Source organism: Phlebotomus papatasi, chromosome 2 (assembly GCF_024763615.1).
Source record: "Phlebotomus papatasi isolate M1 chromosome 2, Ppap_2.1, whole genome shotgun sequence".
NCBI classification, from domain to species: domain Eukaryota; kingdom Metazoa; phylum Arthropoda; class Insecta; order Diptera; family Psychodidae; genus Phlebotomus; species Phlebotomus papatasi.
In genome coordinates, this window is record NC_077223.1 from 20098422 (window position 1) to 20110559 (window position 12138).

Below are 12138 nucleotides of genomic sequence, written 5' to 3' on the forward strand. Positions count from 1 at the left end.
TTCCTGAAAGAAGATCAGTCAACTTAAGTTTATTTGAACTTAACACTTTCTAGTTAGTTCATAGAGATTTTATTTGTCTAATTCCTTTTTCAAATACATTACTTAATACACTTCAAATTATAAGTATTTTCTGCGTCCACAGCCGTCTTAATCGCGCTGGTTATTAAACTTCATAAGTAAAAGAATGTCTTATTGTGATTTCGCTGACAGTAATAAATTTTTATCGGTTTTCACCACGAATTCTCAGCGCTAATTGCATGTCTTTGGGCATAATTGTAACCCTTTTAGCGTGAATTGCGCACAAATTTGTATCATCAAACAAACCTACTAAATAGGCTTCACAGGCTTCTTGAAGAGCTGCAACAGTTGATGCTTGAAAACGTAAATTCATCTTGAATTGTTGTGCAATTTCACGAATAAGCCGCTGGAAGGGCTGTTTTCGAATTAAAAGATTGGTAGTCTTTTGATATCGACGAATTTCCCGTAGGGCTACGGTTCCCGGTCGATAACGATAGCGCCTCTTCACAGGGGATGGTGTGGGTGGTTTCTTAGATCTCCGTGTTTTAGTGATAAGCTGAGGAGCTACCCATGACGTGGACTTCCGTGCGGTATTTTTTATGCGAACCATATCCTTAGATTTTTTTTCAGGTCTGCAAAATATAATTTGGAATTACTGTTAATTGCGATTAGTAAATTAAAACTACCTCACTCTCTCCCGCTAACTTTCTTTGTTTATAATTTGCGAGTAAAAGCAATATTTGGAATTCCTGGAACCCTGAAGAATCAGATTCTGAATCTATATTTGAGGTGAAAAAACAATAACAGCAATGTTTATAACAATCAGGCAAGATAATATTATGATTTTCACTTACTAAAGTTACCCAAATATACTCCTCAGTGCTCTAATACCAAAAAGTAACGATAGAACACTAAAGACACTTAAAAGTAATAACTTTTTTGAAGAGAATACAATGTGAAAAAAGAAACAAATGTAGTTGATGTTTTCAACGAGGACTGAATCATTGCGACGTAATTTCTGAGCAGCATCGTCAGTTTCCCATATTTGCCTTATCTCTCGGTAAAACCGATAAGAATTGACATTTCTCGGAACAGCTAGTGGTAAGTTTGTGTTAGCTTACAGCACCTATGATTCGTTCACTGCAAATTCGCTTTATTCGTGTTAAGTGGCCAATGATTTCTTACAAATAATCATGATTTCCGAGCGGGGAAATCAGTATTTGGAAATAAAGAAGACGTCTTTCTTCTTTCGATGTCCACTTTATTCTTTCTTCTTTCTATTGATACATGATATTTATATGATTGCTCTCCCTTCGATCTTCTTTGTCTTTTATCAGATATCTAATTTTAGAATTATATGATCTTATGCCGATTTGAATTTCGCAAGATGTACATTCCTATTCAAAGTAATATAAACATTGTGATTTTTTGTCAATTAAACATCAAAGAGTGATCCATATAGGGTAAGTGTGCCAAATTCCGGCGAGATTGCAATTTCGGCCACCTTTTTTGTTCCTCGAATTTCCATGAACTTTTAGATTTTACGTACTCTAGAGATTATACAATGCAAAAGAATAACAAAAAATGTAGCTTTGACAAACGAGATGACGTGAAAAAGATATTGGAAGAATTCTCAAATGACAAGAAACTATGAGAATGAAGGTGGCCGAAATAGGGCACCAAAGCTCTGTCTATATTTTTATTCATTTTAAAATGTATTAAGAATGATTTTAGAGTAAATAAAGGCGGTAAACTCTTTACAAGGTTCCAAGCAACACTCTTACAAAAGAAAGAATAAAAAAAAATCAATTTGTATTTAAAATATTACATTTCAAACTTGAGACTTTGACGCTTGCATGCAACTATGCCGAAATTTGGCACACTTACCCTAAGCCGAAACTTTCAAAGATAAATATTCTCAGAAAAATTAATATAAACATTTGCACATTCTTATGTCCATTCGGTCGATTGAAAAATAAGGACACGTAATATATGATTTATGATCGTGAGATCTAATGGTTCTATACGATTAAGGAAGGCATTCTTCTGTAAAAAAAAAGCTTGAGTAAAAATATAATAGTGTGAAACTTTGAATCAGATTAAGGTCGTGTGAATATAATCATTAATCTGCAGCATTACAATAGCTGTAAATTATTTAACAATCAAAACTAATTTAAACCCCTTTCAATGGAAATTGAGCTTGCTCTTTCGCGAAAAGATTTTTTTCAAGATATTGGCATTTATCAAAAAATTGTAAATTCGGTTTCAGTAAATAATAAATCACATTATATTGAGGTCTTTTGTAAATGATCTCTGAAACACAATGCAGAACAATTCGTTAAAAAAAGAAAGTCTCGATTCAGAGCTACGTAGTCCTGAAACTCGATATTCATGCAAAAAATTGTCCTACACGGTGCTTTTCTGTCAAAAATGGAATGAAACAGCCCCAAATAGGATGATTTTTACATTAAGCTAAACTTCATGCGAGCAACATAAAGAACATTGAAGAAAAGCAATGAAGAGAAATCGGAAACATGATTTATTCACATTATCTTCACAACTTTTACGATTTTTTTACGAAGCTTGGGATTTAACTTGGTGTGATTTAGATATACAAAACAATTTTGGCCTTAATTAAATTAAGGCTAGGCCAAGCTTCCTTTAGTTTCATGCGAAAAATAGCTGTAGAAGCCAAATGGTTAGAGATAAATATATAGGACTTTCGGGAACACCCCAATAAGTCGACTCAAGGACCGTTAACATCCTCTTCATTTTTCCCTCACCCCTCCCTTCCATTCCAAGACAATGTTTTTTTTTAGTATTGCTCGAAGATGCATATAATGCGATACTTTTTTACTGCTCGAACTCTACGGAGTGAGATTTCCACCTTCCACCCCCCGGAGACCACTTTTCTTAACAAATCTTCACGTTTCAAATGTTTTCTGAGAAATGGCGTCACGCTGTTTGTCCGTCTGTCATCAGCTTTAGAGGCCAAACGGTTAGAGATAGAGACTTGGGACCTTTGAAGGATCCCCCCAATAAGTAAACCAAAGGATCGTTAAAATGCCTCTCCCCTTCCCCTCCAAAACTACGTTTTTTTTGGATTGTCGAAAACGCGTCGTGCGATTTTTTCATTTTTGGATATGTTCTAGAGATCATCCAGGCGAACATTTCGTCTATATACGAAAATACCGTTGAATCATTCCTAATAACGGTTTTTCAAGGTCAAATGTTAAAAAGACACTTGAGTGCGCATTTATCAAGCAAATGGGGTCATGTTTAGGGTCGTTGGAAAGGTCTTGGAATTTCCGACAAAACTAAACCGGTTCCAATCGGTTTTGAATCGGTAATGAACCGGTTCATAACCGATAAAAAATGTTTATCTGAAAATCAATCCTATTGCTCTTAAAACTATTTTGGGGGATCTTTTGATAGATTTATTAATTGGTTCAAATTGGTTGAGAACCGGTAAACGTTAAATGATGCGAAAGTACTTTTGAGGTATAGCAACTAAGTCACGAGTTCGAGCATTTCGCAAAGCCTGCGACACTTTGCCACCCCTTTTTTATTTTTGAATATCGACGCTTCCATTCCATACTATGCTATCTCAGAATGACAACATTCCAGGAGAGCCATTTAAAGTTGTCGATTTCTTATGCTGCCTGTGTAATTTTTTTTCGAAAAAATGGAATATCTCATTACCCGGACGTCGGATGACCACCAAATTTTCACCAGTTGTAGATCTCGGTCCCAGGAATAACATATCTCTCGGAGTAATAAAAGACTAAGTCGACTTAGCATAGTATGGAATGGTGCCGTCGATATATTTTAGAGATTACCAAAGCGGACATTTCGTCTATATATGAAAATATCGTTGAATCATTCCTAATTAATGGTTTTTCAAGGTCAAAATTAGAAAATGTATCGGTTCATAAAAACTCTTCAACACAGAACTCAGTAAAGGAAGAAGCACATTAAAAGCTAAAAAATGCTTTAAAACATGCAACCACTTTTAGTGTAAATTTTGTCCCGTTTTCGTACACATTTCACGAGATATCTGCAAAACTACTTAGGTTGCCAATTTGGGGTTTTCGGTTGCCTTTTCGTTATTAAATTGGCTTTTATTTTGTATTAGTATTATTTGCTAATTCATTCTACAATGACAGGAAACAGCTAATAAACTCAAAAGTTTTTTTGGCGCGCTAGAAACATATGGGAAACTTAGGAAACGTCATGCTCCTGTTAAAAACTATAGCAAACGAACGAACAAGCAATAAAGAAATTAATACAATTAAGGAATTCCTTTATTAACTCCATATAGCTAAAAAATTCTTGCCCAGGTAATGCTGTAACTTCATCTCGATAAAATATATCCTATACCTCCCTTAAATGATTTATTTAAGTGAAGTTTTATTCGTTTTCGCTTTCAGGATGGGTCGAAGGGTATAGGGGCAAGGATAGTATATTGCTGTAGAAGAATTGGTGTATTTTTCTTCTATTCCATGGTATTTTTCAAGTAGTATATGGATCTCATAAATTGTTCACTGGTCACCTTGTAGCGATATTTTATTTATATGCCTTGACAATGCATTTATTTGCCTTTGTTATGCGGTCACCAAGCACAAATATATACATTTGGTGTGATTTTTCTCTAAGGATTGCTTATTTTCCTCTCTCTCATGTCTTTCCCCCATCCATTTTGGGACTTAAACAGAAATCCAGAGAGTACAGCAAAGTGGAAAAATACCACCCCGAGAGAATCGCTATGTGGACATCTATCGTGAAAAGCAGATTCGTGTAAATGTTAAAGTTTTGGTGCCAGTAAAGGAGCATCCAAAGGTGAGTAATAATAGATTGTCTTCTGGCGATCTTGTGGGTTAATTTCCTGCTCAACTCTGCATGTTGGTGTTCCAGTTCAATTTTGTGGGAAAGTTACTGGGACCAAAGGGGAATTCCATGAAACGTCTGCAGGAGGAGACAATGTGTAAGATGGCTGTTCTTGGACGGGGATCAATGAAGGATCGCAAACGTGAGGAGGAACTTAGGGCATCTCTAGAGCCAAAATATGCCCATCTAAATGATGATCTTCATGTGGAAATTTCTGCTCTGGCACCACCAGCTGAAGCTCATGCCAGGATTGCATATGCCCTGGCAGAAGTCAGGAAGTATCTCATTCCCGACAGCAATGACAACATTAGGCGTGAGCAGATCCGTGAGATGCTTTCGGACAATAATTCAGGGATAGATATAGAAGTGGCTGAACCCAGGGTGATTCCGCCACCAAGGCCACCACCAGTTCCCACTTACTATCGTGCTGCTCCGGTTCCAGCACCACCACCACGATCTCCAGCTACTGGACGGACCGTAATGCCGGCCAAACAGAAGATCATGTCAATCCTGGACAGGGCAAGAACAGCCATGGAAGAGAGCTATGGGTGAGTGAAAACAGTCAAAATATTTCTTAAACATTCTCTTTTGATTTTATTTTTGATTATTTCCCATTTTTTTTTAAATCCTTTTAACAGATCAAAAAGTTTAGATTTGACCGCTTTGACCTTCAAATTTTTATTTTTATTAACCCCGTATATGTTTACCGCTCGAAGTTCACAGGTGCAAATTTTTAATCCTTCGATATTTTGACCTAAAATTTCCTCCATTCATGATGTTTGTCTATCCTTCTGATTCGTAGGACCTTTGACAGATCCAGAGGCCAAACGGTTAGAGATAGTGACATATGACTTTTGAGGGACCCTCCCCTATAAATTGACCAAAGGACCATTAATAGGATCGAGCTTCCAGCTCTCCTCTACCCTCCCCCCAATTTGAATATGATTTTAGAGGTTTCTTATGCGGAACCAATCCTAATAATGATTTTTCAAGGTCAAAGGTTAAAAAGGTTAGAAAGGTTTTGGTATTTCTAACAAGTCTAAACCGGTTCCAATCGGTTATGAATCGGTAATAAGCCAATTATGAACCGATAATTTTAGCTAGGATTCTTTGCAATCTGAGCTTTTGTGGTTCTACGTGAAATTCGACCTCATCAGATCCGTATGGCCGTCCGTCGTATAAGTATTTCTGCAGAGAGAACGGAATGAGATATCGAAAAGCGGTTTTCGACAAAGCTTAAATGTCGATGGGCAGCTAGAAGTAGATGATGTCAAATCCATCCCCAAATCCTCTGCCGCTATTTTGCAACAGCCCCAAATTTCGTTTTCTCAGAAACCCAACCCCTATGGTATGGATATTTCTCAAATTTGAGCGTGTTATAGCTTGGCCTAAGACCTTTCAATTTAAAAAAAAAATTAATCCCCTCAGACTCCTCTGACCCGAAATATAAGAGGTCAAAAATCTAATTTTAAAGCGGCCATAGGGTAAGTGTGCCAAATTCCGGCCAGCTTGCAATTCCGGGCACCTTTTTTGTTCCTCGAATTTCCATGAATTTTTAGTTCTTAGATACTCTAGAGATTATACAATGCAAAAGAATAACAAAAAAATGTAGCTTCGACAAACGAGATGACGTGAAAAAGGCATTGGAAGAATTCCTGAAGGGCAAAGAACTATGAGAATGAAGGTGGCCGAAATAGGGCACCAAAGCTATGTCTACATTTTTATTCATTTTAAAATGTATTAAGAATGATTTTAGAGAAAATAAAGACGATAAATTGTCTACAAGGTTCTAAGCAACACTCCTTAAGTAGAAGGAATGAAAAAAATCAATTTCTATTAAAGTTATTACATTTCAAACTTGAGACTTTGGCGCTTGCATGCAACAATGCCGAAATTTGGAAGACAGGCAGACATTTCGTCCTTATACAAAAATATCGTTAATCATTCCTAATAATAACGGTTTTTCAAGGTCAAAGATAAAAAAAGCTCAAGAGAACTTATTTCTCAACCGAATGTTATCATATTTTGGCTCGTTGGAAAGGTCTTGGAATTTCCAATAAAAGTAAACTGGTTCTAATCGGTTCTGGACCGGTAATGAATTGGTTGTGAACGAATTAATGATTTTTATAAAAAAAAATCAATTGTGTTACTCCTCAGCTATTTTAGGCGATCTTTTGAGTAATTTATGAAATGGTTTAAATCGATTGTAAATCTGTAAACGATAAATGATGCGAAAGTACTTGAAAGTACTTGCTTGACCTAAGAAAACCCTAGTCAGTGAAATATTGGAGTAATTACTTCGCTGAGAAAAAAAAGAGGATGCGATTAACATTTTTTCCTCAGAAATTTAACACTTTTTAAGTGTAAAAATATATCAAAATTTTGTAATGGTAATTTTACACCTTTTTAAGGGTAAAATTAACATGAAAAGGGTAACTTTAACCCCTATTACACCTAAAAAGAATAATATTTACACCGATTTCGGATCAATACTGCAGGGTCAACATTTCCGGAATGTTATTTGAACTTTTTCGGATTTCTCTCACTGTATGAACACCGATAAACATAAAATGACATTCTGGAAATGTTAATTTTACCCTGCATTATTGATCCGAAATCGGTGTAAATATTATGCTTTTTAGGTATATTGGGGGTTAAAGTTACCCTTTTTCATGTTAATTTTACCCTTAAAAAGGTGTAAAATTAACATTAAAAAAATGTTGATATATTTTTACACTTAAAAAGTGTTAAATTTATGAGGAAAACAAGTTAATCGCACCCCCGTTTTTTTTCTCAGTGTACAGCTTGATTTTGCCATAATTTTTAATAGGACAAAAGTTATCTTTAGGGACTTCTTCTTCCACTAGACCTCCTCCAACGAGCGCCCGGCAGTACGAAGAGGCTCCTATCTTTGAGGATCCACCGTATGAGAGTTATTCCTACAGCCACCATGCTTCAGTACCATCGCGAACTCGCTACGAAATCCCTGAATACGATGCACCAGAATACAGGCGTGAATACTACAGAGGATCTCCAACCTATCCAGGTAAGAATGACCACATTAATTATTTAAAATAAATTCTTCTTTAGGAACAAGCAATCCTCAAAGAAAAAATAACAAAAAAAATCGCGCAATTTTGAAGGAAAAAAAAATTTAAAAAAAGAATTGACAAAAAGTGATATTTCAGATATCAGTATTTAAAAAAGAAAGACAATTATTGAAACGGAAATGATGCAATTAAATTATTTTTATAAATATATCTGTGAATTGATATTAAACAAAAGAGTTAACTAAAGACCCAATTAAATTTAATAAAATGCCAAAATGCAGTGAAATCAAGTGGATCAGCAGCTCGGCCATCCTGGAAAAGCAGCGCTGGATATCCATCTTCACGTGGACACGAAGAATCTTCATCAAAACATCATCATGCTCACGCTAGTCGTGAAAGATACCGCAGCTCGCCATATCAAACATCGAGACCATCTAAGTAAATGTCTCAATATTAATTTTTAATATTTTTCCGTCTCATTAAATAAAAGAAAAAACAAAGTAAAATATATAAGAAATGAGAAAATTCTAATAATAAAGTAAAAGTATACTGGTTCCAATTTTCTAAAATCAATAAACCTCTGAAAAAATAAAAAAACACACTAGCAACTCTAAAATAAATTTAAAAAAGAATTTTCTTCCGGAATGTCATAATACATTAATTTAATTAGAACAAACAATCCTAAACTTTAATGGATTACGTATGATTAAAATTTAAATAATCATTAAATAAATAATAAAAACTTTTTTTCAAAACATCTAATTATTTTTACGAAACTTAAACGATTTTTTTAATGCGATAAAGACAAATTATTCAGAAGATTTTTTTTCAAAATAATAATAATATTTAAAGAATTCATTGCAAAAAATAATATTAGATAAAAAAATTTATAATCGTGGAATTTTTTTGGAAAGAGACGTTCGTTTACTGAGTGCTCGAGAAAATTCTAATTCAACTTTTTTTATAAATAATTTTTTTATGTTAAGGAACTAACTAAATATTTTTTTATTCACTTTGATTTTTGTGCGACATTTTTTAAATAATTACTACTAACTATGATAATAAAAATACAAAATATATGCTTCAAAAATGCTTCATAAAATAATAAATCTATAAAAGTACATTATAAATATTATATTGGATTATAAATATGTAATACTGCAAATGAAATTAATAAAAACAATTATCTCTCAATTTAAATTGTCATAGGGCAAAAAGAAAATCAATAATTTAAAAGGGAACAAACTATAAAAAACAAATATATCAGAATATCTTGCAGGAAATGAAATTTAAAAGTCACCGAAACCGAATTACGGAAAAAAGACAGAAAGACATTAAAAGCAATCCAGGTAAAATTAAATAAAATTAAACGTAAAGAAAGCAGTTTGGAAAATGACCGTTAAATGAGAAAAAAAACTTCAATAATAATTGTGAAAATTATTTTTTTCTTTCTATTTTTTTTTCAAATATCAATTTTTTCGTCCATACTCTAATATTAGAATAATTTCTTCAGGAAGCAAAGGACTTAGGTAGAAGGAGGGACATACTGCTTGGATGTGGAATTGGACATGTAAAAATGAGGAACGCTGATCTATTGTACAGGTAAATAAAATACTTTAATTTTTTATTGTCCCTTGTTATTATTCTAATTTAAAAATTTCCACTAAAGATTTAAGGACCATCCATATGTAATTAAATATTTAATCCTAAAAAATCTGTTCCCATTCTCTGATTGGCTAGAAATTTAAATCATTTAAAGCTTGAGCCAATCAGAAAACGCGAAATGATAATAATGCGAAAGTCAACTTACTCTGGAAAATACACTAACGGCCAAAACATTAAATACACCCTTCGTAAGTTTAAATACACGTGATTTGGACCGGGAAAACGCTGTAATATCCAGTTCTATTGACTGAAATAGTTTCATATATAAACCTAAGAACAGTTTTAAACAAGATTTGAGAAAATGCATGGGCTAAAAAAAATTATAATTTGAGGATCATTCAAAAATGAGCTTTTTGGACAAAAATGCAAAAGTAGCCCCACATTCTAAAACTGATCTAATCTTTTAATAATCATTTAATATAAGCTAAATACTATTAGTAAATATTATTAAGAGTCAGAAAAACTGAAAATAATACCGAGGGAATATTTTTGGTACGGATTGTGGTCGGTTTCCGGTGTGATCTTTTTTGAAAGGGGTTTCTTCTTTGAATATTGAAATTTTCAGCCCAAATTCTACTTTTTCATATATTTTTTATTATTTTTGAAATTACTATTTATTATTGTTGCAATTTCATTTCTTTTACTTCATTATTTTATTTAAATAAACATGAATAAAATCATCAAATTCAGTTTTCCTTGAAGAATTTTTCTTTAGCTTTGATAAGCGCCTCACATATTCGAGGCATCCTGTAATTCAATTTCTACAAAATGGCTGAAGGAACTTTGCCCACACATCCTGAAGTGTTTCCACCAAGATTGGAACTGATGTCGCACCTAATCTCGAACCTTGTGGTCGAGAAAATCCAAGATAATTGCAATCAGGCTACAATCGGGTGACTGGTGTGGCTAATGCATTCGGTTTATTGGGCGTGTGTTTTTCTTTTCAAGAGGATAACGATCCCAAGCATTCCTCAAAGCTTTGTAGAGGTAACCTTCTTGAGAAAGAGAAACGCAGGGTCCTAAACTACATGCATTAGCCACCCCAATCATGCAATTGTAACCACATTGAAGTTTTCTGGAATTTTCTAGACCAGATGGTTCGAGAGAAGGCGCCGATATCAGTTCCAATCTTGGTGGAAACACTTCAGGATATGTGGGCAGAGTTCCTTCTAACATTTTGGAGAAATTGATCAACAGGATGCCCCGAATTTGTGAGGCGCTTATCAAAGCTAAAGGAAAATTCTTCGAGGAAAACTGAATTTGATGATTTTATTCATGTTTATTTAAATAAAATAATGAAGTAAAAGAAATGAAATTGCAACAATAATAAATAGTAATTTCAAAAATAATAAAAAATATATGAAAAAGTAGAATTTGGGCTGAAAATTTCAATATTCAAAGAAGAGACCCCTTTCAGAAAACATCACACCGGAAACCGACCACAATCCGTACCAAAAATATTCCCTCGGTATTATTTTCAGTTTTTCTGACTCTTAATAATATTTACTAATAGTATTTAGCTTATATTAAATGATTATTAAAAGATTAGATCAGTTTTAGAATGTGGGGCTACTTTTGCATTTTTTTCCAAAAAGGTAATTTTTGACTGATCCTCAAATTATAAATTTTGTAGCTCATGTATTTTCTCAAATCTTGTTTAAAACTGTTCTTAGGTTTATATATGAAACTATTTCAGTCAATAGAACTGGATATTACAGCGTTTTCCCGGTCCAAATCACGTGTATTTAAGCTTACGAAGGGTGTATTTAATGTTTTGGCCGTTAGTGTATATCTTTTTAAAGTTAAACGAACAAATGGATTTTGTTGAAATTTTGTCAAAAGGATGTTATATATCAATTTGCCAAAACTTTTTCTTGCATTTTATATGGAAAAACACCCTTTTGACAGACTTAACAAGACCCTGTAGCCGATCGGGCGCAAAGTTTCACAGTAACGGAAAAATCCATGGAATTTATCTTGTATTTTTCCGCGTGAGCTTCCGGGGAAATAAACGCTAATATTCCGCATGGAATTCTGCGGAGTTATCAGCTTTTTTCGCGAGGATTTCCTTGAAAAAAATTCCGAAGCATTCTCTTGCAATTATCTGAGAGCATTCCATGGAAATTGAAACAAAATTTCCATTGAATATTCCGAGTATATTTTCTGGTATCTTTCCGACCAAGACTCCGTGGAAGTAAATGCGAAAAATCTGCAATTATTTTTCGCCCTAGCGCTATAATTCTTGCGAACTAGACATACTCAAATGTACGATATGGTACCAATATTTTCAACTCAAAAGTAGAACAACTGAGTGTTCATCTGATAGATGAATACTCTCCAAGTTCTAAGCTGCCAATTGGCACTGATCGTCCATATTTGTGGATGTCTTTTTTCTGGAAATTCTCTATTAAAGTTTCTCCCAAATTTTTTAATCAATTTTTGAAATTATTTTGAAGAAAAATATTTAAAAAAAATCCACTGGAAAAGTCGTGGAATTCCGTAATATTAAACCACGGAA

At 33.8% G+C, this 12138-nt stretch overlaps 2 protein-coding genes across 9 annotated transcripts in view; one reads left to right on the forward strand and one right to left on the reverse strand.

Moving 5' to 3' along the window:
• LOC129803045 (KH domain-containing, RNA-binding, signal transduction-associated protein 3-like) overlaps nt 1–12138 on the forward strand; it is a 39823-nt gene that overhangs the window by 23246 nt on the left and 4439 nt on the right. The window contains exons 2-6 of one of the 3 annotated variants that reach the window (XM_055849362.1): nt 4733–4857; nt 4933–5453; nt 7773–7951; nt 8237–8393; nt 9469–9557. In XM_055849362.1, the coding sequence (XP_055705337.1) occupies nt 4733–4857; nt 4933–5453; nt 7773–7951; nt 8237–8393; nt 9469–9484 (998 nt within the window). In that variant the 3' untranslated portion in view covers nt 9485–9557. Of the gene's footprint in view, nt 1–4732; nt 4858–4932; nt 5454–7772; nt 7952–8236; nt 9150–9468; nt 9558–12138 lie in introns of those variants that run through there. The other 2 variants (XM_055849365.1, XM_055849364.1) reach the window with 2 other exon arrangements.
• Nucleotides 24–1045, reverse strand: LOC129803073 (uncharacterized). Of its 6 annotated transcripts, none has more exons than XM_055849414.1 (3): nt 873–1045; nt 724–796; nt 24–650 (listed from the first exon to the last, which is right to left on the reverse strand). In XM_055849414.1, the coding sequence occupies exon 3, from the start codon at nt 626–628 to the stop codon at nt 221–223; it is 408 nt and encodes a 135-aa protein (XP_055705389.1). In that variant the 5' UTR covers nt 629–650; nt 724–796; nt 873–1045; the 3' UTR covers nt 24–220. The 6 variants fall into 6 exon arrangements, with proteins under 6 accessions (XP_055705389.1, XP_055705388.1, XP_055705387.1 ...); XM_055849413.1 differs by having other exon boundaries at nt 24–673; XM_055849412.1 differs by having other exon boundaries at nt 710–796.